The sequence below is a fragment of the Zygotorulaspora mrakii genome, chromosome 8 (assembly GCF_013402915.1).
Source record: "Zygotorulaspora mrakii chromosome 8, complete sequence".
Lineage (NCBI taxonomy): Eukaryota > Fungi > Ascomycota > Saccharomycetes > Saccharomycetales > Saccharomycetaceae > Zygotorulaspora > Zygotorulaspora mrakii.
In genome coordinates, this window is record NC_050726.1 from 650,404 (window position 1) to 677,680 (window position 27,277).

Here is a 27,277-nt window from a genome sequence, read left to right on the forward strand (position 1 = left end):
AACCAGCGATCACCCATAAAAAATAAGGTACAATGCAAGTAGACGACTGATGAAGTGCATTGGACTGTTGTTTCATGAATATGGTTGGAGAAATTCGAAAAAGTAAGAGCGAGGATTCATAGCTTACATGATTCAGCAATTATACAGGTAATCGACGCAAAATTAGCGCTTGCCGCTTAGCAATCAGAACGACTTTTATATATACATATCCTATCAATCTTTAGTTCAGGCACGTCAAATGATGCAAATGTTGTCGCAAATGTTGTCGCAAATGTTTTTTTGAATTGTTGCATCAAAACTAAAGGTCCAATTTTCAATCAGTAAGGCGGTACAGTTTCTTGTTTGGGTGAACTGCTTAAGACTATTGAGCGTTTTCCAGCGCTTTGTTGGTGGTTTCTTCTTGTGGCTCTTCGTCAATAAACTGAGGAACAGCGCCCGATAAATAAGATGGCATATCTATTCCAGATTCTTCAATTCCCGGAACGGTTAGATCCTCTTCACCCAGCGCGTCTAGTTCCGCATCTAGCTCACTTTCGTCTATATCTTCAATATCCCCATTTAAAGTGTTTGCTGATAATATTTCCTGTAATTCATCTCCTTGTTCGATTAAATCCATCATTTCGTCTTGCATATCTTGTAGCTTGTCGATATTTATTTTACCATATTGTGATTTCAAAGCCTTGTTGGTCTGCTTCAATGCATTGACAGTGATCATTGTATTTTTCAAATTGTCACTGGTCATTTGAGCTTGCGACATTGACCATGACTGTGAATCTAGTGAATCACGCATCTGCTCCAACTTCTTTCTTTTATTTAGTAGCTTAAGGGCTTGCTGTCTCAAAGGTCTCTGGCCAGCAGATGACCTTGCAGAACTTATCTTCTTTTGTAGGCTCTGTAATTGGAAATTTAGTTGAGAAATTTGTGTATCCAACTGTGAAACCCTTTCCTGTAGACCCTGTTGGGCCTGATCCATTGCCCTACCGGACTCTTGTAGCAGCTGATCGTGAGTTTTCTTATTCCCATAACCAAAAACCCTATTCATCTCTCAGTACTTGACTAATCTTACTGACTTTATACCACACCTAAACCAGAAAATATGAAGTTTCAAATCCGGATTTTACACCACTTTGGCAATGGACAAATCGATTTAAGGCCTTGGTTCTTGTGTGTTTCTGCTGCCCCTGCTGCAGAGATAATTTCATCATTATAATGTTCGCGAAGATTGGAAAATTTTAAGCATCTCGATATCTTATCAAGAGAACACTGAGTTTGAAAAAAAGGCATAGGCATCGGAATTAAGCCCATTTAGGATGAGCAAACAAGAAGTGGAGCAATCTGCGCAAGCAATGGAAAACCTTGACCTCAAGAGTGCTACTGGCAAGAAGGAACAAGTTGTTACACCGTGGGACGTGGAAGGTGCGGTTAATGAAGAAGGTGTTGCGCAGATCATTGATTATGAAAAGTTGCTACAACAATTTGGTACTAAACCAATCACTCCTGAAACATTGGAAAGATTTGAAAAAGTGACCGGCCAAAGGCCCCATCATTTCCTGCGTAAAGGTCTCTTTTACAGTGAACGTGACATCCACAAGATTCTTGATCTATATGAACAAGGTAAGCCTTTTTTCATATATACTGGTAGGGGCCCCTCTAGTGACTCTGTTCATTTAGGTCATATGATTCCATTTCTATTTTCCAAATGGTTGCAAGATGTTTTTGATGTCCCACTAGTTATTGAATTAACCGATGATGAGAAATTCTTATTCAAGCAGAAATTGACAATTCAAGATGTCAAAAAGTTTGCAGCTGAAAACGCAAAAGATATCATCGCAGTTGGTTTCAATCCGGAAAATACCTTTATCTTCTCCGATCTTGAGTATATGGGTAAGGGGTTTTATGAGACTGTTGTACGTGTGTCCAGACAAATTACAGGTTCTACAGCTAAAGCAGTATTCGGCTTCACGGATTCCGATTGCATTGGTAAGATCCATTTTGCTTCTATCCAGATTGCTTCTGCATTTCCAAGCTCATTCCCTGATGTACTAGGTTTACCAGAGAAGACACCATGTTTAATTCCATGCGCCATTGATCAAGATCCATATTTCAGAGTTTGCAGAGATGTTGCAGATAAATTGAAATACTCGAAGCCTTCTTTGATACATGCTAAATTTTTCCCCGCTCTACAGGGCTCGACAACAAAGATGTCAGCATCCGATGAGTTCAGTTCTATTTTTATGACTGACACACCAAAACAAATTCAGAAAAAGATTAATAAGTATGCTTTCAGTGGTGGACAAGTATCTATTGAACTTCATAGAAAGTTAGGTGGTAATCCTGATATTGATGTTGCATACCAATACCTGTCATTTTTCAAGGACGATGATAAATTTTTGGAGGAGACAGCTAATAATTATAGAAGTGGTGATCTATTATCAGGTGAAATGAAAAAACTGTGTGTAGAAACGTTACAGGAATTTGTGAAAGGATTCCAAGATAGAAGAAAAAATGTTACCGACGAAGTATTGGAGAATTTTATGAAACCACACAAATTGGTTTGGGGTCAAAAGGAAAGACTCGTCCCAGCAAAGCCAAAAGCTCCAAAGACCAAGAAATGAATGTTGACGTATTGACAACCAGAAGTATACATATCGCTTTTATAGATCGACTATTTATTCAATTCGAATCGTGTACGCACTATTTTTGCGCCAAGTACTGGACCAAATCCTCGATTGAGACCAATGGTATATCATATTCTCTACCAAACTCTTTGCAGTTAGCTAGTGTCATCATAGAGCCGTCGCTATCGTTAACCAATTCGCATATCACTGACACCGGTGGCAGGCCACTCAGTTTGCACAGATCGACACCAGCTTCTGTGTGACCACGTCTCTTCAATACACCACCATCTACAGCTCTCAATGGGCAAACATGGCCTGGCTTCAAAAAGTCTGTTGCTTTGGAGCTTGGGTCTGCCAGCTTTGAGCAAGTCAATGCCCTATCGTGCGCTGAGATACCCGTAGTTGTACCTTCAGCAATATCCACTGTGATTGTGTACGCAGTACCATATCTGTCATCTGAATTAGCCTGAAACTTCATTCCCGTTCTCAATAATGGTAAATCTAGCTTGTCAGCTATTTCGTTGCTCATCGGTGCACACACGTACCCGGAAGAATGGCGTACTAAAAATGCTAATTGTTCCGTTGTGACACCTGCTGCTGCACAAATCAAGTCTCCTTCATTTTCTCTATCAGCATCATCCATAACAATTAAAAACTTATTCTGTTTGAAATGCTCAATCGCATCATTAATCGAAATGAAAGTTTTATCGCTTGGCATTTGTAACTTGTTCTGTACGTTCACACCAAATGCTTATCAAAGATCAAAATCACAGATAACTTGGAAATACGTTTATCTTCACTGCACTATATATATATGTATGTTTCCCACGGTGATAAGAACCGATCAAAGTATAAAGTGAGCCACGTTACCTGCACTTTTTTCTTCAGCCGTCATTATGACAACTTTAATAATCGCTTGCGTTGTCTGACAAATTTCAGTGATTTTTATTAAACGATGCCAATAAGCATTAATGACACATACTTGAATACACACACGTGATGAATGTCACTGCAAATGTTCTTCGCAATATGCATTTCAGGTTTACCTTGAGCGTAAATTGAAAATTAGGCAGGACCTGTTTAGATTATGTTATGATCATCACTTGCGAGTGAGACTTTTAATGCCATCTTTGTGCTTGCAACTTCCAAAAAGAAAATAGTGCAAAAGATTTGCCATTGCAGGTTAACTACTTGAGCCCTATCATGTACTGTGTTCGACGTTTATAGGGAGATCCGGTTGTGAGAGTATATATAAAAGCTATATGACTGAGGCTGCCTCAAGTTTGCATGGATCCAAACGCTGCCGCAGTCTAACGGATTCTTGACTAGGTTTCCGGGCATTTGTCGCAGAAGCTCCAAATATCTGGAGTAAATAATCACGGAAATGCTGTGAGTAGCACACTAGTGGTGAGATAAAAGTCCTGCATTGTATCGTACGCTTATAGCACTTGCAAAGTTATGTTACAACATTCAGTTCATCTCTTAGGAAAAACGTAGATACATCTGTAGCGTAGCTCGATTCGAAGATCCGGATGGTTTTTCAAACGACTTGTTTTAAGCTGCGGCATTGTTAACATCGCAAGTAGCTGATCAGCAACAAATGAATATAATATATCATAATGCAAAGTATTCGGCCAATACTTCTGGAAAAAATTAGATCGAAGAAAGCAACAGAAGGCTGATATAGCAAATGGACATTAACATTGATGATATTCTAGCAGAATTGGACCGAGACACTACCGTAGTGGATCAGTCAGATCCTCTGCTGCCTAGTGATGGCAACACAACGATGATAGATTCGTCTCTCGACCCATCGAGGATGGACGTGGAAAAGGAATCGCCAGGCGTGGTGACAGCAGAGGCAGATTATAGAAGGCTAATCACATTGTGGAGAAACGAGCGGTGTTCGCCAGAACTGCTGCCGTATCCCAGCTCTTTGATGAGCCGCATGTTGAGACGTTTGCAAGCGCAAATGGACAACATCGAAAGTATCGCGATGGGGTTTTTTGAGGACTCTGATAATCATGAATCAGTAGATGAGTACGCAGCCCCACATCCTGCCTCCACTAACAACAAACTCCCGTTGCTCTGTATGGAAGCGGATCTCGAGAGACTAAGATTTGTAATAAGAAGTTACTTGCGATGTCGATTGAGTAAGGTCGATGAATATGCCCTCTATCTGAAGCAACTAGAACAAACAGAGAAGGAGATTATGCCCTTGAATGAACTGCTATCTGCGCAGGAACTCGAGTATCATGAAAGACATTTTACCATCCTATTGAAGTTACTAAATAATTCCGTACTGAAACATATGCCATCCGAATTGCAGGCTATCAATGATACGGAGGGGAGTGTGAGCATGATCGATGAACCAGATTGGAACAAATTTGTATTCGTATACGTCAAGACACCATCCGCAAACCAGCTGCAATATGAGCCAGCATTGAGTACTGGCGAGTATGGCAAATCATGCTACACTGTCAATATTGAGGAATTGGAGGAAGATGTCGAGCTTGCGGTCGGTGGAATATATGTCATGCGCTATTTGGTCATCAGAGAGTTGCTTCGAGAAGACAAGATTGAACTGATATAGATTTATAATAATACATATAGGTGTCTGACGTGCTGAATATATGAAAGAATTGATCCTCAGCTAATTACAGCTATTCTTCAAAGGCTAGTCTAAATTATTCGGGTCAAGGCAGCGTGCCATGTACTTCAAAACAAGGTTGTAAATATTTTCGTATATCAAGTTTAATAAAACACGATGGTGAAAAAAACTTTTCACTTCACTTTCATAAAAACATATCAAACATCCAAGACAATTCAAGCAAGGCGAAAGCGGACGTTTCCTCTGGATTTACGCCCTGGGCTGTTGGAATTCATCTCTGAGACCAGTCAGTTGACTGGTAGGGATCGTTACAGCAGTTTCAGCGAGCCTTTCAAAAAGTCTTGGTTAATAGATATCTTGAGCTGTGACATATAGTGTGTCAAAGGACAGCAGGATCTTAAATGATGATATTAATCGATATTTCAGACGTTAGACTTCTGATTCACGAGGTATTTTGTATATTTCGTTAGGGAAGAGAAACTCGTATGTATCTGACTGGATCCATTAATCTTGTGAAGTAATTATTAGTGTAGCTTAATAATCAACGGCAATTAGCTTTCAATTAGCAATTTCGCTTTTAATACACTGCTTTGTAGAAAACTGTACCGGCATGCTCTTCTCTTTTATGAAGATTTTACTTTTGTCCTACGAAGGATCAGAACTGAGGAACGTGAAAGAGGAAAACGGTGATTTCGAGCAAGTGTAGCGTGTATAGAATGGTGTTGAACAAGTTAATATCTTTCCAGCTAGATTATGCTCCACAATATACTATTTCGAAGTACATTTCGGCTAGGACCCGTCTGCAATTAGTCCACATCAATCATCAATCTTCTCCTCTAGTTGAAGGCTATTTTGCTGTCGCTACTGAGTGTCCAACGGACTCAGGTGTGCCTCATACGTTGGAGCATTTGCTATTCATGGGATCAAAAAACCATCCTTATAAGGGATTGCTTGATAATGCCGGGAATTTATGTATGTCTTCTACTAATGCTTGGACAGCAACCGATCAAACGGTTTACACGCTGACAAGTGCGGGTTGGGAAGGATTTAGGAAGCTATTTCCAGTCTACTTGGATCATCTTTTGAATCCTACACTGACCGATGAAGCCTGTTTGACTGAAGTTTACCATGTTGATCCTATAGATTTATCCGATAAAGGTGTTGTATTTAGCGAGATGGATGCGATTGAATCTCAAAGTTGGTTTATTACTGCTCTTGAGAAACAAAGACTGCTATTTCCGGAGGGTAGTGGCTATAGGTCTGAAACAGGTGGGCTTACAAAGAATTTGAGGCAACTGAAGAGCGATGAGATCAGAAATTTTCACAAAAACGTTTATTCTACTGCTAATTTATGTCTTGTGATCAGTGGTAACGTCCCAGAGGACGATTTACTGAACATTGTTCAAGAATGGGATGATGGGTTGCCGAGTTTTGAACTTGCCACAAGAAGCAGGCCATTCGTTGATAGCAAACCCTCACAGATTCCTAGCAAATTGAATAAAACAATAGAAAGCAAAGTGGAATTCCCAGAATTGGATGAGAGTCAAGGTGAGTTGCTGTTCGCATGGATTGGTGATCCATATGAATTGAACCAGGAAAATTTGGCTGTAAATTTATTGCTGGATTATTTCACTGAAAGTGCGCTGGCACCTTTTTCTAAAGAGCTGGTTGAAATTGAAGATCCATTTGCTAACTACGTAGACTACTGGGCAGATGACTTTTTGCGTACAATAATTAATGTTGGGATTCATGGTGTTCCAACCGAAAAATTAGAGGTAACAAAAGACAAAGTACTGGAAATCCTCTCCAACCATGAAATTGATTTGAAAAGAATGCATCAGGTCATTGATAATGGCAAATGGAGCTTCATCATGCGCTGTGAAAAATCAGGTGGCGGAACACTATCACAGGCTGCCATCACTGATTTCATATACGGTAATGAAGACGGATCCTCGTTGAAGACGGTGCTAAAGGACTTGAATGATTTTGGCACGCTTATGGCATGGACTAAGGATGATTGGAATCAACTGAGAAATCGACTTTTTGTTACTAATCATCCGGCTATAGTAGTTGGCTATCCTAGTTCAGACCTGTACAGTCGCACCAATTTCGAAAAGGAAAATCTCGTCAAAGAAAGACAAAAAACATACAAAGAAAAAGACAGGGCAGACCTGCGTAGAGCTTTAGATCGTGCCACTGCACTAAATGATACCCCGATCCCTGAGTCGATCTTGGAACAGTTTTTGGTGAATGATCCCGTCAAGAGTGTAAAGTTCATAGAAACAAAGGGTATTACGGCGATAGACAATTTTGAGTGGAATGATGAAGACAATGATGTGTCAAAAAATATAATTGCCCATAAACCGGCTAATTTCCCACTATTTCTTCATTTGGAACACTTTCCATCGCAATTTGTAGAATTACATTTCCTGCTGAACAGCAGATGTATTAAGGACGTAGCATTGTTGCCCTATTATCAAATTATCCGTGAACTATTTTCTTTACCGATGGAGGATGAAGACGGTAATATTCTACCTTTTGAAAAGGTAGTTTCGCAATTGAACACAGATGCTATTGAGTATAATATAGAAACGGGATTGCAAGGATCAGTACCAGACCTTATCGATTTTAGCATACTGTGTAAGGCTGAAAATTACAAGAAAGCAGCGGTATGGATCAAACACTGTCTTTTCGATATGAAGTTCGATGAGAATCGTGTAAAAGTTTTGTTAGAAAACTACCTAGATTCCTTAGTAGAGAAAAAGAGAGAGGGTGAAAGTATGTTGGAGTCTCTTACTTGCAATAATCTATACACCGAAAGAACTGTTAAGAAATCCACTGATACCTTATTTGTTGAAGAAATACTAGAGGAGGTTTTGGAGAACATTGAAAATGGCGAATACGAGAAGAAAGTGTTACCGAGGTTAGAGACTATCAGATCTCAATTGAGAACTAATTTCTCCAAATTTCATATTGTCATATTGGGTGATGGTTCTAAATTGGGGCCAGATATTTACTCTCCATGGAATATTCTTATTGAAAGGCTACAAGATGTCCCATCAAAATATGAAGTCAAAGTACCACCTGTTCCGAGAATCTTGAGTGCCACATCATGTCTTTGCAAAAATCCTAAAGAAAGGGCATACGTTATCACTACACCCGCGTCCGAATCTTCCTACATGAATATCTTCACCTCAATCCCGTTAAACGTGGACTATAAAAACCCAGAGTATGCCGCTGTTTCCGTCGCCTGTGAGTATTTACAATCAGTTGAAGGCCCATTTTGGAGAGGAATTCGTGGTTCTGGATTGGCCTATGGCGCAAGCATGGTCCGACTAGCAGAGGCTAACTGCTGGGGATTCAATGTATATAGGGGTGCGGACATTGTCAAGTGTTATCAAGTTGCAAAAGAAATTGTTGAACAACATGCGTCAGGTGAACTCGAGATCGATGAAAAGTCATTGAAAGGCGCGGTAAGTATGATAATCAACAGAATAGCTACGTTCGAACACAGCTATGCAGAAGCTGCAATTGCGAGCTATCGGGATAATTTCCTCTTGAGTAGAGGCCCCGATTTCAATAAGCAACACATCGAAAGACTGGCCAAGGTGACGGTTGATGATGTTAGAGCAATACTGAATAAATATTTGGTAAACTTATTCAATTGTGAGAAAAGTGCGATCTTTGTTAGCTGTCATCCATCGAAGCTGGACACCATACAGAACTTCTTCGAATCGGAAGGGTTTACAGTAGAAGTGGAAGAGCTTCAATCAGACCTCGAGGATGACGAAGAAAATGAGATCGAAGAGGAAAGCGAAAAGGAAAATGAGAAGAAAAATGTAGAGGTTGAGACGAAATAGAAGGCTTTGTATTGCTTATTCAAACTTGACGTACTTAAAGTAGATAGCGTTTACTGCAACATATTTATTATTCTATTCTACCATGGACTGAATTTTAGCTGGAGAATCTTGAAATGCTCAACAGCATGACTACAGCGAGAAAGACCATCACTGTCTAGGCCTGAAAGAAATTTCACTCCTGGAAAGCAGCCTGGAGGTTCCATCCGAAATAGTCTTTTTTGAACTCTTTGAAAAAGAAAGAGACGTTGTACCACTAACATCTAAATCTGATATTCCTAATCCTATTGAGCTTTGTGTTGAGTTCGACGGAAGTCCATTAACCAATTTGGTAGCTATTGGAACAGGACTTGCATGCTTTCTCGATTTTTCCTTCGAGTTTACAAAGTGCTCAAAAATACGACTTCCTTTCGCAGTCGCAGATGTTGTCCCAGTAGTAGAGGATGCATGTTTTTTTCCAGGAAGTGTGCCACTTCTTGAATGTAAACTGGGAGATGGAAACGTTGGAGTTTGTTGCTGGGCTATTATAGTAGAATCGGATGTGATGGAGGCATCAAATTGATTGCCACCACGAGCTAGCTTGGGGCTTGCCATTCTTGCAGCTTTAAGAGCGCTACTATTTTGTTCATCTTCTCTCTTTAATTTCGCCACAACTCTTTCGTGGTTTATTTGAATCCCTCTGTTGATTGCATTCAACCAATTATCCATTGTTTGTTTATCCGACTTGAAAACAAACGAGCTGTAAGGCGTTTGAATGGTGAAAGACCTCTCACTACTAGTTTCAGCTGACGGCCAGATAATTTCTCTAACCTTAATACCAGATTGACAGAGATTAATATCATAAACTAGCTCATAATTGAGATTCGTGTCAGGAATACATTTAGTCTTCTTCACAAATATTAAACATCTACCAAGACTCGTAATTAAAAGCATTCTTTTGAAATACTCGTTGGGAGGTACAGGGATTGATATATTATCAGTTCTAGTCGTGTGCTGGAACAGCTTTTTGAATTTATCTGTCAAGGCAAAATTTCCATTTTCATCTGCGGTTTCATTGGAGCCAGATGAAGGTGATGACGCTCCATTATTATGAGCTGGTGCAGATTCACCACCTGGTTTTCTATAATCTTTGGTTATCTTCTCATTATCTAATAACATTTCTTCGTAATACATTTTTTCTGGTAGTATTTTATTACTTGAGTCATTCCTGAATCCAGTGACTCCACCCCCCCCTCTAGCGACCTGCGATAGAAGGGTACCTCTAGAAGTACCATTGCCTTGTGGCTCGACCAAAGATCCGTGCACTCTCTGAACCCGCTTTTCAAACGATTCCGTTTCTAGCACCGCCAGATATATCTCATCTGCAGCTAAAACACGCTCGTCAATATTCTTTAGATAATATGACCACATAATGTCAATCCTGCTCATCGAGGGGAGTGGTGGAATGTCATTTCTATCTGAACTAGAAGGTAAATTTGAGGTGGTACCTGCGCTGGAGTAGGCTGCCGTGAAGCTCTCCGAAGTTTTGCGTGATCCAGTTGTTCCATTGATACTTCCACTGGAATTATTTGCGCTTAAACCAATTAAAGTTGTGGTTCTTGACGTTGAAGTTGAGGCCCTCGGTTTGGAAGATGGCGTATCAGATAAGTTCGCCGCAGAAGTTGTTCTAGTTGCTTGAGGTGGTGGGGATTTACCCTTTTTTGTCAATGCTGCAGATGCCGCAGATGCCGCACCACCACCCGACGTTCTGTAGGGTTGGGATTGCTTTCTACTACCGACGGCTTTCCTTGCATTATTTAGTATTTGAGCAGTCCTCTCATCGAGAGCCTTTTTAGAAGTGGATGTAACAGGTAAATTTGAGGATATTGTATTTTTTTTGCTGTTACTACCGCTTATGGGTTCGGGCGTACGGCTACTTGCGATAGATGTGGTCGACTTGGTATTAGTTTTCGTAATAAGCGGGCGTTTCAGCTGAGAAACTGAACTCGAACTCAATGCAGGAACAGGTTGCATAGATTTAGCGCTAACCTTGTACGGTTGAATTTCCGGCGGAGCATCAGACCATATAGAGGCATCATTGAAATTTTTTCCTTCAAAGAAATAATGCTTCTTGATTTGAGGAATAGACAATCTTTGATCAGGTTGTTTCATTAAGATTTTTTTAACAAGATCTCTAATTACTAGAGGAAATCCAGCGGTGAACGCATATTGAACCTTCATCACTTTTTGAAAGGTCAAATACTCATTTGTTGCTTTGAATGGTGGTTTTCCGGCAATCATTTGAAATAAGATACATCCAAAAGCCCAAATATCACATCTGTAATCAACGTAGCTATCATTCAACAGCTCTGGTGATACATATTCTGCGGTACCAACAAAGGATTTTGCTCTCGTTAAAAGATCGAATGATTCCGTCGTACCTTCCTTAGATTTCAAAATTTTTGCAGTCCCGAAATCTGTCAATTTTACTTTCATATCTTTATCTAGCAAGATATTTTCTGGCTTAATGTCTCTGTGAATAATGCCCTTTGAGTGAATAAAATCGATTGCATCAATAACTTGAGCAGAATAATAGCTTGCACATTCCTCATTTAAAGAGCCAAACTTTTTAATTACTGAAAGAAAATCACCATTTGGGGCATATTCCAATAAAAAATACAAACTTGACTCATCTTGAAAAGTGAAAAACAGTTTTACAATACCTCGCGAATTGTTCAAGCGTTGCAAAGCATTTTTTTCAATATTAACATATTTAACTTTCTTTTGACGAATCAAATATTCTTTATTCAATATCTTTAAAGCGTATTTCTTTCCACTGTCTTTAGAAGTGGCCAAAATAACGGTTGAATACGAACCATCACCTAAGTTTTCACCAAATTTGAAATCTTTTATGCCCTTTTTCATTACTCGTTTAATTTTTTTACCTGTCGCTGGGTTAGTCACTTCTTGTACAATCTTGGCAGCACCCCTTTCTGCCCATTCCTCTCTTCTCTTTTTTAATTCAGGATCCAGTGCCATTTCGTATTCTAGACCAGAGTCGCTGTTTTCCCCTTCTTCCTCATCTTCTACATCATCTTCTACCTCACCTTTTTCGCCATTTACCTGCGAGTTATCATCTTCATACCCGCTGTGGTACTCCTGGTTCGGCTGCTGCGCGAGCGCACTTGTTTCTTCTTCCAGGGTTATTTGGTCGTCGTCACTGCTTCCATGCATGTCCTCATTGAGTTCCGGTATTCTTCCACTTGATTTTTGCCTATTTTCAGAGTTGTACATCTCAATAAAGTTGTCTGTATCAGTCAATGCCTTGTGTAAAGTCTCTGGCCTTCCGGAGTAAATATCTGCCAAGCTCCAGTTGGAAGCACTTCTTATAGCAGGGCCAAGAGGATCATTCTTCTCCTTTCTGGTTTTCGGACCGCCGACTTCCCCATTTCTTTTCTCTAGCTGAGATGCAATATTCCTCTCATCTGTGGGGAGCAAAGGCCTCAAACGGCTTCCAGTCATGTTGTCCTTGTTATATTAAGCTTGATTACGTAAAAAAGTGCGATGGACCGCTAAAATGCTAATGTGGATGAGTTTAGACTCTTTCTAAATGATGTGACCATATATCGATCTTCTTTTATGTGGAAAGCTCCTCTGCTACCAAAAACGTAGCCGCTATGAATGTCTATTAACCTACCCTTCCGAGCGAAACAAAACGAGAAGCGCGTGTAAGCAAGCTTCCTCTTATCAATACGCTAAAGAAAATGTATACCAGTCACCCGACTTATATCGAAGCCTTGTTTGCAATAGCTCTACCTTTCGGTTTCTTTGCTCGTCCGATGGTTGATCTGTTTTTAAGCTCTTTACCGCAGGGGCAAATTCTCATAGATTGTTATTCGAAGGCTGAACAAAAATCAACTTATACCTCGTTATTTGTGATACTTCAGTGAAATTCTAGAAATGTATACTTTCTTTGAGTATTTTGCCCTTGTTTTCTATCTTATAGCTGATCACCGATTAGTGTAAGTCAATTCGGCCAGATACATCTGGATTTGATTACCAAGGGTGCTCCACACCTCAGATCTTCTTCATTTTTTTACTTTCGACAATGCTTTGTGGCTGTGACAGGTGAAGCGCCAGTAATGTCAAAAAAAATAAAAATGGAGCTGTATAACGATACACAATTAGTAGCGTTGCTGCAGTCATATGGGCATTTTATCATGACGACACCCCGCATCATCAATGTGGTAGGATTGGCAGGATCAGCAAAGCTGGAAGAAGAGGATATCATTGCATTTCTGGAAAGATATCGCTACGATAGACAGCATAGAATGAACGCAAGCAGCGAGACATGTCTAGACACCGAGCTTTTGCAGAAATTAGTTCAGATGAACGGTTTGCCGACCAATGCAGCAGCATTTGAAGACAGTACGGAGACTGCATCAAGGATAGTCGAGGGAGTGAAAAGTATTCAGTTGGAACAAGAAGACATCGTTGAGCTGCCAGCACAGTCGGTGCAGACTGTGCTGGACGATGAGCAAGACGATGAGCAAGACGAAAAAGGCCAGGAATCAACCCGCACGGTCAAAGATGCACACATCAGAAAAACGTTGAGACGAATCCATCAGTTCTCGTCCGGCGTGTGCTCCCGGATGAAGAACGGCATTCGATTGCAGACAAGGAAAAAGAGAGACGACTATCGCCAAGAAGACATCTACAATGAGAAAAGCGACTACAACTACGATTCATCTAGCCTGCCACTGGGGCTCCCACAAGGATGGCTACAGGATAGGGAATCACATGAGCAATCGCATGGCCAAGTTCAATGGCAGTGGGACTACTCGCAACTGCAGTCTGCCTTGATGACCTATTCAACAGCACTAAGCGACAACAATACCGTTGTTCGCAACAGCCGGTATCCGTACCCAACGGTTGAATCAAGAGACTCACAACGAGAACCCTCCACAATCAACGTTCTAAAGCTGATACAGCCCCAGTAGGTATCTGTATATGTGATTTTTAATCGTATAGATCTCTTTATTTCTTGGCGTCTCAACAAAAATTATCTTGCTACTATTCAACAAATGGAAAAAAAAACACCCAATAAGCTCATTCTTCCTTCCATACATGGAGGGTATTCGTTCATGCAGCGGAATATAAAGGTTAATATCGGTCAGCTATCAGGTCAGGCCAGGAGAACTAATATAAATGGCGAACAAGCTGTGGCACAAATCGTTTGTTGTATTCTCAAAAAGTATAGCATTACAGTATAACGCTTCTTTTTTTGGTTGATTTATCGTGCAAAAAAGTGAGAGAAACTGTCAAGATCTCCGGTTTACAAAGAGGGAAATAACTCGACGATATAAAATACTCGAGAGGCGCTCCAAGTCTATTGATTTTGTTTAGCAAGTTCGAGTAATTTGAAGATTTTGCGAGTTGTTGCAGGTTAATTCGGCGCAGTAGCAGGGGAGTTTGAGTAGAGATGAGCTCAATAACAGCTGTAAAACAGAGAAGGGTTACGACCAGTACAAGCAGTGGTAAAAAAGACAATGATAAGGGAAAATTGAATACTGCAGACAAGGATAAACTGCTTTACGATTATAATGAGTTACCGGAATGGCAAAAGGACAACGACAAAATTATAACCGGCTATGTCCGTGAGAACAATTCATTTGTTAACTGTTTGAAATCTCTAACGTATTTGAACAACGAATCTGTCAACATCTACACGCATTTGTGCTCTGCGATGGTTTACTTTGTGTTGTTACTTTTTTTCACCGATTTAATGCTAATTCCATCGTTCCCATCCACAACCATGACAGACTACATTATAATAAACTTCTACCTGCTGGGTGCGTTTATGTGTTTAATGTGCAGCAGTTGCTTTCATTGCTTCAAACAGCATTCGGAGGCCCATTCAGACATCTGGAGTAAAGTGGACTACATGGGCATCATTGGATTGATTTCCTGCTCGGTGATATCTTTGCTCTATTACGGATTCTTCGATCACGTCTTCTATTTCAAGTTATTCGCTGTAATAACTGTGGTGTTGGCAACCTGCTGTAGTGTTTGCGTTCTGAGTGAAAAGTTCAACACAAAAAACATGCGTCCATTGCGGGCTACTTTCTTCATTGGATTCGCATTTAGTTCGATCATCCCAATACTTACCGGTACTCTAAAATTTGGACTGTCTGAAGTTGTCCATAGAGTGCAATTGAGATTTGTCGGTTGGGAAGCACTCTTTTATCTATCCGGGGCTGTCATTTACGGTTATAGAATCCCAGAAACTATAGCGCCCGGGAAATTCGATTTTTTTGGTAGCTCCCACCAGATTTTCCATGTACTTGTGGTTATCGGTTCACTTTGTCACTTGAGAGCCGTTATGGGGTCTTATATGTTTATGCATTCGCACTTGAACGCTCCCAACTTGATCACCTTCAAAGTCTGATCACCTTTTCTTTGATCTTTAACCTCAAAATAAAAACATACGTAAAATAAGTAATAGAAAGGAGAATAATAAATTACACAATTATACGTCGTTTAAAACCTGCCCCACATCCCATTAGGCCTCCTCTGATCATCTGTTAGTAGCCTTCGAATCATTTGATCGTATTGAACTTTACGACGATCCCTTCAAAGTTACCCTCATAAGAGAGAAAGATCTCGAATCAGCTAAGAGAGCTTTAATGTAAAGATGACTGACATAGCTTTCAGTAATCAAGCAAGAGTGCTATTGTTCTAGGCATTATATTTACATAATTATCATCAAGAATGAGCAGCGAAAGAGTATTGGTCGCATTCAGGCATGGATTGAGAGCTACTCGCGTGGCGTTTGCCGGAGATACAAGGATGCTATTAGCAGCAAGAGCACAAATGCGTCAGGGCATTATTAATCCGCCCAATCCTGATCTAAGCATTGATGATCAAATAAAACATTTAGAAGAGGTCTCGCGATTTCTGAGGCAGAACTTGGTGCAGGGCAAGAAGGTTGATAGCGGTGAGAAATATCATTTAAATATTCACAAAGAAACTGAGTTAGGTGACAACGAGAGTTTAAAGAAGACAAAAAAAACTCTAGCTTCCCAAGGAGGCGGTTGTTGTGGTGGTGGTGAGGGCTTATATAAGTAGATGTTAGGAATTCGGACTTATTTACTTTTTCTTGTATATATTCGACTGTTCAAATTATTCATGCAAATCTTTCTTTTGACTTATGACTGTTGGCCTGCTCACAAGATGTTTTGAAATACGCCGTAGAATAACCGCCGCAGCAATGGCCGATAAAAGGGATGTGCATATATCAAAATCACTGTCTTATTTGCTGAGACATGGTGCAATAAAAGAGCGTCTGCCTATCGACAGTAATGGGTACGTTCCTCTGGGCAGGCTTCTTAACCACAATAGACTTAAAACACACAGATGCAGTGTGGAAGACATTCATCGAATCGTTCAGAACAATGAGAAAAAGAGGTTCCACTTGAAATCGACAGTGAATAAGAATGGTGTAGCAGAGGAATATGTCTGTGCGACGCAGGGACACTCTATTAATGTTATTACCCCAGATCAAGAGGTGCTGAAGCAGATAAAGGACACCTCGGAGCTACCAGAGAAATTGGTGCACGGTACAAGCATTACAAAGGCTCTGCTGATCGTTCAATCGGGCTTCATAAGCAAACAAAGTAGAAACCATATCCATCTAGCACCGGGCATTACAGGCGTGGACTCTCAAGTCATAAGTGGTATGAGAAATTCTAGTAATGTTTATATCCATTTGAACGTGCATGAAACCCTTCTGGACAGTTTACAGCTTTACAAATCTCTGAATAACGTATATCTTACATCAGATGACATACCACTCTCATTATTTGAAAAAGTGGTCATTAAACCTCCAAAAATGGACCACGAAGTATCGAAAGACACTAAAGCTCTTCTGGAACTACTGTCGCGGAGTAAGGTACCTTACCAGCTATTGGATTGACTAGATCTAGCGAATATTCAAGTACTGAGATATTGTGTGTAAGTAAATGTAACTCTAAACGACAATTATCTTTTCTAGCTTTTCAGTAATAATGAAAAATCTGATAAGTGGACCTGAGACGTATCAGTGAATTAGGTAGAAGTAAATTGGGAATCAACGCCATACGACAGTACCCCCAACATGTTTCGAAGAGAATTCTACCCATCAATGAAATTCAATAAGATCAGTCGTGCTTATAGCACCGGCGTAACACAAGAGTTCTTGCAGAACATTTTAGCAAGAGCACAAGAAGCTACAGCTAAAAAAAGTGTTACCGGTAATAAGAGCGCTCCAAAAACAAACTGGAGAAATAGCCGGAAATCTTCACAAAGAGCCAATAGGTCGAGTCAAAATGCCTCCAATGGCAATTCTGATGCTCAGCGACGTTCACCAGTCGGCGTTGTTTCATCCCGTATGCATCCAACTGTCAATCATAATATAGTGAATAAACAACCCCAATTTCAAAGAAAAACTATAAATGACGGAAAGAATGCCGCTCTTGGTGATGATTTAATTGATGCTTTTGAGAGTACAAAGTCGAATACTTTAAGTAGAGCTAGAAGCAAATCTACCGACTCAAATTATAGAAGGAACAACAGACATAGAGATGCGCCAGGATTCCAAAAAAAGTCAAAAGATAATAATAAGCGCCTTGAAATTTCTGCGGCAACGTCTAGAGTGGTTCAAGATGCGTATGTGCCCCAGGAACCCACTCCTTTGTCATTATTGAGGTTTCATGCTGATTTGCCAAACACGGCTTCTTCACGGCTAGTGAACTATTATTTGGATGTAATGAAGTCCGCAAATTTCCCGCTATTCAGACGTCTAAATTATGGAGTTCTCACAAGGGCCGAAGAGCCTCCAAAAAATTTGGCATATAACATCAACACACCTTTTTTTGGTAAATATACGCCAGCATCATCATTGATCCTTGAAAGAGAAAAGCTGTTCAAAAATTTAGTTATGAGTGAAGATAGATCAAAATTTGACTCTATGGTGTCAGGAAAATACCAAGAGTTGAAGCATTTAGAGAAGAACCAATTTTCAGGCTTGACGAAATCCGATAAAAAGAAGCAAGAGTTCGAATATAATGCCGATGTGGTCAGGCGTGGTTTAGAAAGTAGCATTGTGGATCAAGAGATAAAAGAAAATGCCTACCAAGTTTGTACCGGTTTAAGGCATCTATCGGAACTTTAAAAAAACACATTCATTACTACATATTTCTCTATTATGGTTTATTCCCTTTCAATACCTGTTTCAATTCTAAAACGCATGTAAATAGTAAGTACGTTAAAGAATAAGATTTCATATAAAAGATAAGGCCTTGAATGTAACGCTATGACTGCTTATCTTTATTTAGCTTGTTCAGAAGACTTTTATGAATGCATATTTCATCTTTCAACAAACTCTTCTTCAAGCTCAAATCTATTTCTCGGCTTTCGATATTCCTTATTATGCAAAAAATTGGATTGAATAATGTTTCAAAGTCGCTGTCGTTTGGAATCTGGCTCAAAATATTTAGTAGAGTTTTCTGATTTCTAAGTAGCCTTTGATTTCTTTCTAAAAGGTGAGATATCAATGAGTTTGAAATTTGTCTTCTAGAGAGAGAGACATAATGTTCAAACACCTTAATAATGTTATTGTCATCCAGGTACATATCGGTGTTAAGAAAATCATTACAGGTCATAAAGATTTCGAAAAGCTCATCTTTCGTGAAAAACCTTCTCAAAAGATCGTGGGTGCCAAGGAACAGGAGAGCCAATGTATGACCGATGTCAAATGATTCAAGTTGTTTAACAATGTTATTGAGCAGACTGCCGTCTTGATTCATTTCGTACAGTGATTTGACGTCTTGCAGATATTTTGAAAAATCTTTAAATTTCTCGTTATGGTTAATCTTGATCATTAAAAAGTCGTTTACTGAACATTTTGTGTAGGTCATATCACGGGTATAACTCGTAAGGAATTCTGCAATGAGATCCCACAGATCGTTTTCTTGCATATTTCTCTGCAATTTTACAATATAATATTCGGCAAGATATTGCTTATCACCCGGGTCCTGAGCACCCAGATTCTCAATAATCAGTGCCTTCACGTTAGACTGTTCACCTGCTTTGGCGATGAGACGCCGCGGGTCCGCCTTTACAGAAGTGAGCACTTGCATTACCTCGTCTATGAGATGGGTGTCAACTACTTTGGATGTATCAATAATTAGTAATAGGTCTTCTAACAGACCGTTATCGATATACGTGGAAGGGAATTTTGTAATGTGACTTTTGAAAAATGGAAGCATTCTGTTGAGGCCTCCATCCTTTTTGAGAAGTTTTAAAGACTCTAAAAACATTCCTCTTCTCTCGTAAACTTTCAGGAGTAGATCCTGATATTTATTTGGTTCCTTTTCGAGGATCTTTGTAATTTCCTCCAAGCTTCTCCTGTCGAAATAGGAGACATCGCAACATATTTGATTTTCACTTAGTTGCAATTCAAAAATATTCACATCAACAGTTTTTGTCACTTCTTCACTCTCATTAGCGGCACCGGCCTTGTTCATTTCCAGCTTGATAAGTGCCAATAAATGGCTGATGTCATTACATCTGTTAATTAATTTCAGTGACTTGACATCTTCAATTGCTTTAGTCAGCCCATTTGGTACCCATATATCACCAAATATTCGGAACCCTAAAATGTAAAACAATAATCTGATATCTACAGACTCTTTGTTCGAACACCATTCCTTTATTACAGATTCATTGAAACTTTTGCAATGTAGGGATAATATTAACAACATCATTGTCGACAAATAGTTAAGCTCAATCTTTTCATACTCCGAAATCGGTTCTAACTTCTTCTGCACCAGATATCTATTGATTTCTTCAATGTACATTTCATCGAATCGAGTGAAGTCCAAGATAGGTGATTGCTTTACTAATATATGTATTCCAGACTTCCCGTAGATTGCTATAGACGAACCCTCCACAAACAGATTGCTGACATAATCTCTTTCATTTTCAGTTCTTAGGTGGTTGCCATCCATAGTCAGTGAAACTTTTCGCAGTTTTTCAATAACTTTTTGTTTCGATTCTGTATTTCTAAAATTTTTGAACAATTTCGAAGTGCTGGCAATGTGTAAATTCGATGTTTTTGAGGTTATTCGCTGCACCATTTTTTGATCCTCACCAATTCTATAAATGAAAACCCCCTTCTTTTCAAAGTTGACGATAATATAAGAGTACGATACCAAAATTGAGGAAGGATAATTTTCTAAAACAATCGTTCCGTAAACGATATCTCCTTCGTGATTAACAATGAGGGCCATAGAACTATCTTCTGGCGAAGCTCCACCTGTGGCAATCAGGAATTCATGTCCATTAAAATCGGCAATAATTGGCTTCAATGGTGAATTAGTTTCACTTACTCTAAATAAGGGAATGTTCTTTGATGTCAGCAAGTTAATAATTTCATAGTTGTTGGATTTTGCCACAGCTAGAATACGCTCATGAGCTTTAAGTGCCTCTATTTGCTTGTAATCATAGCTTTTTGAAAGCGTCAATCCGTTAATGCTTATCTTTAGCAGTTTAACATGCTCTTTTTGAGCTGCATAGACTTTATAAGATTTAGTACGTTCTGAAAAGTCCTTCAAAGCAATGTCATTGATTCTTTTGACTTTTAATGTGTTCGGAGCTGGTGCAAACTCAGGCAGTAGAAAAACGACCAAAGTGCCATTACACAGCACCAATGCTCGCTCAATTTTTGGCAAGAGGATCATTTTTTCTATGGGGTTGGAGGATTCTTCATCAAATTTGGTTTGGGATACCAGCATAAAATTGCGGGGCTCAATCTCGAAGTAGTGTAGGAGGTCTCCGGTGGCAGTCCCCAAATATATATTCTCACCGTAAGCCTCAAAATTTGTATATTGTAATTCCGATGGCAGTCCTTGAATAAGTGGGAATACGATGAAAGGCCCTTTTTCTATCTCTAGTGTTTCATGGTCCTCCTTGACGGTTTCGCAATCCTCCTTGTCGGTTTGGTGGTCCCCCTTGACGGTTTCCGGGTCCTCCTTGACGGTTTCGGGCGTCTGTTGCACTGAATCTGGCTCTAGGTCATGACCACTTTCTTGAGGGCTTGACTCAGTAACACTTGGTATACTATCCTGGTCACCATTTCCCATTATCCATAAACAAATAGTGAGCCGTACGGACTGTTCATCCGTAATATGCTTGTTCGTGATAAAGAGTATCTTTCACTTTGTACACTTCTATGAAATTGGCCTCACCTTCAAATAGTGGTGCAGGGATGCCAACATTTCACACTTCAGCATTTACTTGAAAGATATCTTTAACAGAGTAGCTAGTATACATTTTATACAGATGATAAATCTATTTGTTGGATGCAGTTTTCATCAAGTGGTGTAAATAAAAGCATCAATTGACCAATTTCAATAAAAGTTTTGCACCTTTATTATCTTCATTTGACGCATCTATTTCGGGTAAGATTTTCTTTAGATCTCTCAGAAATTGGTTGCCCTTATCCTGCTCATTTAGCTTTTCATAAATTGCAACAACGGTAAATGAACTGTTTGGATTGGTAATCCATTCAAGTAAATTAGAGGAGTCTACGATGTCATCGTAAAATCTAGCTGCGAAATCAGCACCTAATCCCTCGACCTTTTGTAACGTTTCGATCTTTTTTTCCTTATTGTTCCACTTACCACCCTGAATCAATCCCTTCAGTAATCTTGTTGAAAATGGTCTTTGTATTGGGTGATCCTCTTCAGAAATGTCGCCTTTGAAGGTGGTGATTATTGTGTCAAGCACCTGTTTGAACAAATCGGTTTCTTGTTCACTTAACTGTTCATAAAGTTCATCATTTATTAGCACTTCAGAAATGAATTGACACCCCAGGTTTTCAGATAAAATTTCTGAACAATGTTTATTTATACACCTCAAAAACATGGGAGCAAATTTGTTCAATAATTCGTATCTTCTTTGCAAAGCTGGTTTTTTTGACGTTTCTTCAGACATCTTGATGTATCTATTGATATCTTTCATGACCAGAGGAGAGAAATATTTACCATCGAGGCCCAATAAAATATATAACCACGGTCTTCTAGCATATTTATCAGTGATCAATTCATGTAAATTATCTTTTACAGAAGGACCAAATGACTTGAACATTAGAACGGTATCATCAACACACAATAAAGAAGTTATGAAAACGATATTCCCATACTCGTTTTTTAATAGAGTTTCAACATGTGGTTTTAGAGACTTGATTAAAAGCTTTCTGTCCTTTGCAGTGGCTTTGGCCATTAGAGTACATGCAACGTCTGCACCCTCCGGTGTATGTACTAACTCTGCGAATTGCTCATTCAAGAGTTCAATCATTTCAGAAATTTCTTTTCCGTTGGCAATCTTAACCAGTTCTCTCATAGCAGCATGTAAGATTTGAAATCCTGCCGAACCTTTCTCTACTGAAGCAGTAATGGTACCAAGCAAATTTCTTGCAATGATATTTCTCTTTTCGATACTGGTATCACACACTTGTTCAACTGTCAAGCCATCATGCGTATCTCTGAAGACTGCATATTCTGATCCCCAGAATTCTCTTATTAGTTGCTGTTTTTGCACATGAGAAGCATACAGCACGTATAAATCTTCAACAACATAAGCACCCTCACGGTGTCTCATTAACTTCCTTAAAGAGCCATGTAACTCATTCAAAATTGCCTGTCTGGATGACCTGGATCCGTAGTGTAATAGTTTGACAAGTAGATATTTACCATAAGCAGATGTTGCCAAAGCATAAAACTTACCGTTAAGGGCCGCAACAATCTGTTCACGGCGTTCTTTTGAAGAATATTTCACAAGCGACTGAACAACACGAGAAGCGTCGTGCTTCAAGACGAGATCACTAATACAGTCCTTTGATAGCTCCCAAATTTCATTAGATAATTTTTCACGCACATTTTTTGGCACGAGAGGATTTTTGACCCGAAGTTTTTCCCATAACGATTTAATATGCTGAACTTGAATACCAGACTTCCTCTGCATTTTTCTTTCTTTAAGCAGTTTTCTCTGCTCATCGTGATGATTTGAGCTATTTTCTTCGTTACCTTTAGAGTCATCTTCTTCGTTTTCCACATGAACGTCAGATCCATCTTCGTCCTCATCTGCATCTTCTTCCTCGTCTCCATCATCCTCATCCTCCTCAGCACCTCGGTCCTCAGAGTCAGATGAGACAATGTTGTCCAGATCATCAAGATCATCTTCTGAAGAAACGTCAGAGGATTCAGAAGAGGAGGCATTGTCTGAGATGTGATCCTCCTCATCAGAGGAGTCTACTGAAATTCTAGCCTTTTTTGCTGGTCTACCATTAATAGATTTTCCGTTTTGCAGGGAACGCTTCCCAACCTTCTTATTCTTGATAGTTGGCGCCATTGAATCTTTCGATCTTGAAGTGAGACTATCAAATAATACTGCTATACCTATTTTAGCCTACCTTCTATGTAGCAGCAGCTCATCTCATCTCATCTCAAAAATTTTTCAAATCACTACTTTCGATTCAGTCCTGTCACAGCACACGAAGCATCCTTTGGATATCAATATTGGTAAAATTTCACTAGATATTTAGGTAAATTACGGACAAATGTAGCAATGCTTATATACTAAATAGTTTGCATGTCCTTATGAAATTGTATTGGAATGTTATTTGCTAAATCTTTTTTCCTACTTTTTAAAGTGCAACGTAAATTGCAGAATGCGCGTCTCTTCTGTTTGGTAAGATTTTAGTTTTTTGAGTCTGAAGTATTTGCTATTCTTCTAAGCCTCAATGATTTCATGAGTGGGTTCTAACTTGAGTTTTTCTCTTGATGCCACTTGTTGTTTTCTTTTCTTGGCTAGTACCATTGAAGCTTTTATATTAAATCCATCTTTTAAGATGGTTTGAACTTCTTCTAACTCTAGTCCTGACAGCTCTGGATAGCAGAAATAACAGAAAAAAGTTGAAAGGCAGGCCAGTGATGCAAAAAATGCAAATGTACCGGAAGGTGTAATATTCTGTAACATCGTCAAAAATGTTGAAGCGATTACTAAGGAACCAGCCCAATTTGTCGCTGTCGCGAACGATGTACCAACACCTCTAACATTCTGAGGAAACAACTCTGATTGTTGCCAAGGAACCGTACCAATTCCCAGTGCATAAAATCCAGCGAATATAACAATAAATACGATGATAACGATTCCCCAAGATGTAAATCCACCGTGTAGAACCTGTGCTTCATTACCGACAAATGTGATGCCAATGAAATGGAAAGCAATGGAGCAAACCACTAACGATACCGTCATCCCCGGTAGTCCAATCAGCAAAATTTTTCTACGGCCAATTTTATCAATTGCAAAGAACGCGACCAACGTGAAAATGAAATTCGTACCAGAGACAATTATTGACACTGCAGATGAGTTTGTAAACCCAACCGTTTCGAAAATGGTGCCAGAAAAATACATTAAGGAATTCCAACCTGTGAATTGTTGTATACCCTGCAGACCACAGCCAATAATTAACGCCCTCAAATTTGCTGGTTTCGTATGTAGCTCCTTCGTCATGTTCCAAACTTTCTGTCCGATGTTTTTTCCAGGTATGGATTGATTTAATTGAATCATTTCATTAACCTTTAACTGTACCAGCTCTTCAGTTGCTTCTGGATAACTTTTTTGTAAAACCTCAGAGGCTCTTTGAACATTCCCTTTCATTAAATAGTATCTTGGTGTATCTGGTAAAAAAACGAAAAATCCAAATTGAATACAAGTTGGGATTAAAGAAAGACCAACAAGTATTCTCCAACCGTTGTTAACATGTGTTAAACCAGCACCGCAGCCATAAGCAATCAATTGACCGCCCGTTAACCATAGTGAGTTTATTACAGTTAGTCGGCCTCTAATCATCTTTGGCGCGATCTCACTGATAAACAATGGAGATATTAGGGAGCCTATCCCAACACCAAACCCCATAATCAATCTTCCGACGGCCATTTGCCAAAAACTCTTTGCGGTCACCTGCAATATTGCGCCAATGACAAACATAACGTTGGAAAACATAATGCAAGGTTTTCTGCCAAAAACGTCAGCAGCCGTACCAGCAAATATGCTCGATATGAGAGCTCCTAGTGACGTCGCCGCCGTGATTATCTCCCTGTCTCCATATGTTAATTCTTTGTTGTCCAAATCTGTTCCGATGGACACGAGCGCACTTGATATATAACCAGTGTCATAACCAAACATGAACCCCGAAATAGAGGCGACAAAGGTCAGCGTGAGAATGAAAGGAGTTATTCCTTGATTGAAAGTGATCATAACGGAGGTATCGTCCTCGTCGTTAACTGGTTTTATCATCACATAATCCTTTTCCGCGTCGCCACCATCTAAGTCTTCCTCGAACATCGCAACTGAACCACTGTGACCCAGTGGGTTCAACTCCGTTTCGACTTGCTCCTCCTTCTGCTTACGGAGCTCGCTAGCGTCATATGGCGAACTGGATTCATCGTGCCAAGACATGACTCAAAAACTTATACAGTTAATGTCTCCTTTCTTATCTATACAGCGGTGTGAAGTAAACAGCTTTGATAATATAAAAATGAAAAGAGCTCCTTTCCGTAAATTGATCTAGCTTCGAGTCTGGAATGTCAATCTACTGAACGGTTCTGCTCTAACACTATTTACACTGCCTTGGCTCGAGTTTCAGGATTGTTCGCAATTTTGAGGAAAATGAATTCTCAACTAGTTTTTATACTCTTGGCCCGAAAAAACGGCGAATTGTAATTTTTCGGCGAATTCTGCTGCGCATCCTTTTTGGGAGATAAAAAGTGCGATCCCGAAGTGGGATTTAATCCCAAAAATGGTAACACACACAGAAGCCTCACTCAGAAATGCTATTAGATGATCATCGTCAAGTGGGATATTTCGATAGGACTGCACTCGGTGTGCTTTGGTGCGTGACACTCGACACCGTGACATCCGATAGTTGGTCTCAACTACAGCAGACTATTCCAGTGCCATGCATGTGAAATTCTTAGATTTCGGTGATACTATAGCTATGATTAGAGCTCATCATGACTTAGGATTCTGTTCATGGCTTCCTCAACAGCATGCTCTATACTATCTATCGAAGGTTTTGTAACAGGCAATTGAGCGGTCTCCGGGATGCGAACAGGGACAGCTAAGATCTTCTTGTTTGCTGAAGAGATTTTGGAGACAAAGCCCATTGTGGCCAATATTCCTTTGAAAAATCTGAATAGAACAAAGAGTACCAACTTGATAGGTAACTTGAAAATTCTTCGCCACAGGACCCACGCCGCAGACAGGCATAAGAACCCTAATGCAATGTAAACGTCTCTTTTCTCCCGGTGAGAAGCCTTTTCTAGAGTTTTCACGAGCTGGTTCGTTTTCAGGAACACAGATTCGAACTGCGTGTATTTGTCGTTTACTGTTGTTAAGTTGTGTGTCTGCTGCCTCAATTCATCTAGATTCAAATCACTCTGCAAAATGCCTGATTGCAAAATTTGACTGCCTTTCAGTAATTTTGAGCTTAAATGTTTAGTCTTATTGAGGAGTTTATCCTTGGTAGTAGAGTGACCAAACTCGGTCTTCTGTTCTTCAACTTTAACACCCTTGTATTGCTCCAGATTCTCTTCAATCATTTCGTCTCTTCTATAATCCCTAGCAATTATTTTGTTCAGGTGTCTTTTCTTCATCGTTTCGCGGAATTTAATTCTGAATTGAGATATCCAATCGATCATCCTCAGTAACTCTTTAAGACTAGTTACGATAGCCTCGTTCTCATCAGGATTTCGGATTTCTTGATCATTTTGCAAAATAGCCAACGTATTGCAATCGTTCTTTTCAGCCATTCTTAGCCATTTTACTTTTAGACCTCGATGTGCGTAGTTCATACTCAGGGTCGCTGCTTTCAATTGAGACTCATATTTCATTATCATATCCGCAATTTGAGTTGTAAAATTCGATTCTTCTTTCTCGTTAACCTCACGATGATCGATCTCCAATTCTTCTAGTTTCGCCAATAAAGAATCCTCCAGAGTCTCCAGAGCCTCCAATTTTTGTAGCACCATTGTTCAGTGAGTTTCTTAATAAATGTAGGACGAGTAACCTGAAAATTGTCTATTTGGTTGGGAGGCTTTCTCTTCAAT

General features: G+C 39.6%; 15 protein-coding genes across 15 annotated transcripts; 8 read left to right on the forward strand and 7 right to left on the reverse strand.

Moving 5' to 3' along the window:
• Positions 1 to 361: 361 nt before the first annotated feature.
• VPS60 (Vps60p) lies at positions 362 to 1,042 on the reverse strand (the record flags this gene model as incomplete). The annotated part of the gene is made up of 1 exon (XM_037290832.1): positions 362 to 1,042. One exon carries the CDS (start codon positions 1,040 to 1,042, stop codon positions 362 to 364), a length of 681 nt encoding a protein of 226 aa, XP_037146727.1.
• A 268-nt stretch (positions 1,043 to 1,310) lies between these two features.
• WRS1 (tryptophan--tRNA ligase WRS1) lies at positions 1,311 to 2,615 on the forward strand (the record flags this gene model as incomplete). The annotated part of the gene is made up of 1 exon (XM_037290833.1): positions 1,311 to 2,615. The coding sequence occupies one exon, from the start codon at positions 1,311 to 1,313 to the stop codon at positions 2,613 to 2,615; it is 1,305 nt and encodes a 434-aa protein (XP_037146728.1).
• Positions 2,616 to 2,694: 79 nt separating this feature from the next.
• RIB3 (3,4-dihydroxy-2-butanone-4-phosphate synthase RIB3) lies at positions 2,695 to 3,336 on the reverse strand (the record flags this gene model as incomplete). The annotated part of the gene is made up of 1 exon (XM_037290834.1): positions 2,695 to 3,336. One exon carries the CDS (start codon positions 3,334 to 3,336, stop codon positions 2,695 to 2,697), a length of 642 nt encoding a protein of 213 aa, XP_037146729.1.
• A 972-nt stretch (positions 3,337 to 4,308) lies between these two features.
• SLD5 (DNA replication protein SLD5) lies at positions 4,309 to 5,211 on the forward strand (the record flags this gene model as incomplete). The annotated part of the gene is made up of 1 exon (XM_037290835.1): positions 4,309 to 5,211. One exon carries the CDS (start codon positions 4,309 to 4,311, stop codon positions 5,209 to 5,211), a length of 903 nt encoding a protein of 300 aa, XP_037146730.1.
• A 734-nt stretch (positions 5,212 to 5,945) lies between these two features.
• On the forward strand, positions 5,946 to 9,089 carry SDD3 (Sdd3p; the record flags this gene model as incomplete). The annotated part of the gene is made up of 1 exon (XM_037290836.1): positions 5,946 to 9,089. One exon carries the CDS (start codon positions 5,946 to 5,948, stop codon positions 9,087 to 9,089), a length of 3,144 nt encoding a protein of 1,047 aa, XP_037146731.1.
• A 147-nt stretch (positions 9,090 to 9,236) lies between these two features.
• HG535_0H03340 (PDPK1 family serine/threonine-protein kinase) lies at positions 9,237 to 12,587 on the reverse strand (the record flags this gene model as incomplete). Its single annotated transcript, XM_037290837.1, has 1 exon — positions 9,237 to 12,587. The coding sequence occupies one exon, from the start codon at positions 12,585 to 12,587 to the stop codon at positions 9,237 to 9,239; it is 3,351 nt and encodes a 1,116-aa protein (XP_037146732.1).
• A 620-nt stretch (positions 12,588 to 13,207) lies between these two features.
• Positions 13,208 to 14,065, forward strand: HG535_0H03350 (uncharacterized protein; the record flags this gene model as incomplete). Its single annotated transcript, XM_037290838.1, has 1 exon — positions 13,208 to 14,065. One exon carries the CDS (start codon positions 13,208 to 13,210, stop codon positions 14,063 to 14,065), a length of 858 nt encoding a protein of 285 aa, XP_037146733.1.
• A 482-nt stretch (positions 14,066 to 14,547) lies between these two features.
• IZH1 (PAQR-type receptor) lies at positions 14,548 to 15,513 on the forward strand (the record flags this gene model as incomplete). Its single annotated transcript, XM_037290839.1, has 1 exon — positions 14,548 to 15,513. One exon carries the CDS (start codon positions 14,548 to 14,550, stop codon positions 15,511 to 15,513), a length of 966 nt encoding a protein of 321 aa, XP_037146734.1.
• A 323-nt stretch (positions 15,514 to 15,836) lies between these two features.
• Positions 15,837 to 16,193, forward strand: MZM1 (Mzm1p; the record flags this gene model as incomplete). Its single annotated transcript, XM_037290840.1, has 1 exon — positions 15,837 to 16,193. The coding sequence occupies one exon, from the start codon at positions 15,837 to 15,839 to the stop codon at positions 16,191 to 16,193; it is 357 nt and encodes a 118-aa protein (XP_037146735.1).
• An 82-nt stretch (positions 16,194 to 16,275) lies between these two features.
• On the forward strand, positions 16,276 to 17,040 carry TPT1 (tRNA 2'-phosphotransferase; the record flags this gene model as incomplete). The annotated part of the gene is made up of 1 exon (XM_037290841.1): positions 16,276 to 17,040. The coding sequence occupies one exon, from the start codon at positions 16,276 to 16,278 to the stop codon at positions 17,038 to 17,040; it is 765 nt and encodes a 254-aa protein (XP_037146736.1).
• A 180-nt stretch (positions 17,041 to 17,220) lies between these two features.
• Positions 17,221 to 18,276, forward strand: RSM28 (mitochondrial 37S ribosomal protein mS46 RSM28; the record flags this gene model as incomplete). The annotated part of the gene is made up of 1 exon (XM_037290842.1): positions 17,221 to 18,276. The coding sequence occupies one exon, from the start codon at positions 17,221 to 17,223 to the stop codon at positions 18,274 to 18,276; it is 1,056 nt and encodes a 351-aa protein (XP_037146737.1).
• A 139-nt stretch (positions 18,277 to 18,415) lies between these two features.
• Positions 18,416 to 21,247, reverse strand: VPS3 (CORVET complex subunit VPS3; the record flags this gene model as incomplete). The annotated part of the gene is made up of 1 exon (XM_037290843.1): positions 18,416 to 21,247. One exon carries the CDS (start codon positions 21,245 to 21,247, stop codon positions 18,416 to 18,418), a length of 2,832 nt encoding a protein of 943 aa, XP_037146738.1.
• A 253-nt stretch (positions 21,248 to 21,500) lies between these two features.
• On the reverse strand, positions 21,501 to 23,516 carry PUF6 (Puf6p; the record flags this gene model as incomplete). Its single annotated transcript, XM_037290844.1, has 1 exon — positions 21,501 to 23,516. One exon carries the CDS (start codon positions 23,514 to 23,516, stop codon positions 21,501 to 21,503), a length of 2,016 nt encoding a protein of 671 aa, XP_037146739.1.
• Positions 23,517 to 23,897: 381 nt separating this feature from the next.
• Positions 23,898 to 25,628, reverse strand: ITR1 (myo-inositol transporter ITR1; the record flags this gene model as incomplete). The annotated part of the gene is made up of 1 exon (XM_037290845.1): positions 23,898 to 25,628. The coding sequence occupies one exon, from the start codon at positions 25,626 to 25,628 to the stop codon at positions 23,898 to 23,900; it is 1,731 nt and encodes a 576-aa protein (XP_037146740.1).
• Positions 25,629 to 26,170: 542 nt separating this feature from the next.
• SEC20 (Sec20p) lies at positions 26,171 to 27,199 on the reverse strand (the record flags this gene model as incomplete). Its single annotated transcript, XM_037290846.1, has 1 exon — positions 26,171 to 27,199. The coding sequence occupies one exon, from the start codon at positions 27,197 to 27,199 to the stop codon at positions 26,171 to 26,173; it is 1,029 nt and encodes a 342-aa protein (XP_037146741.1).
• Between the last annotated feature and the right edge of the window lie 78 nt (positions 27,200 to 27,277).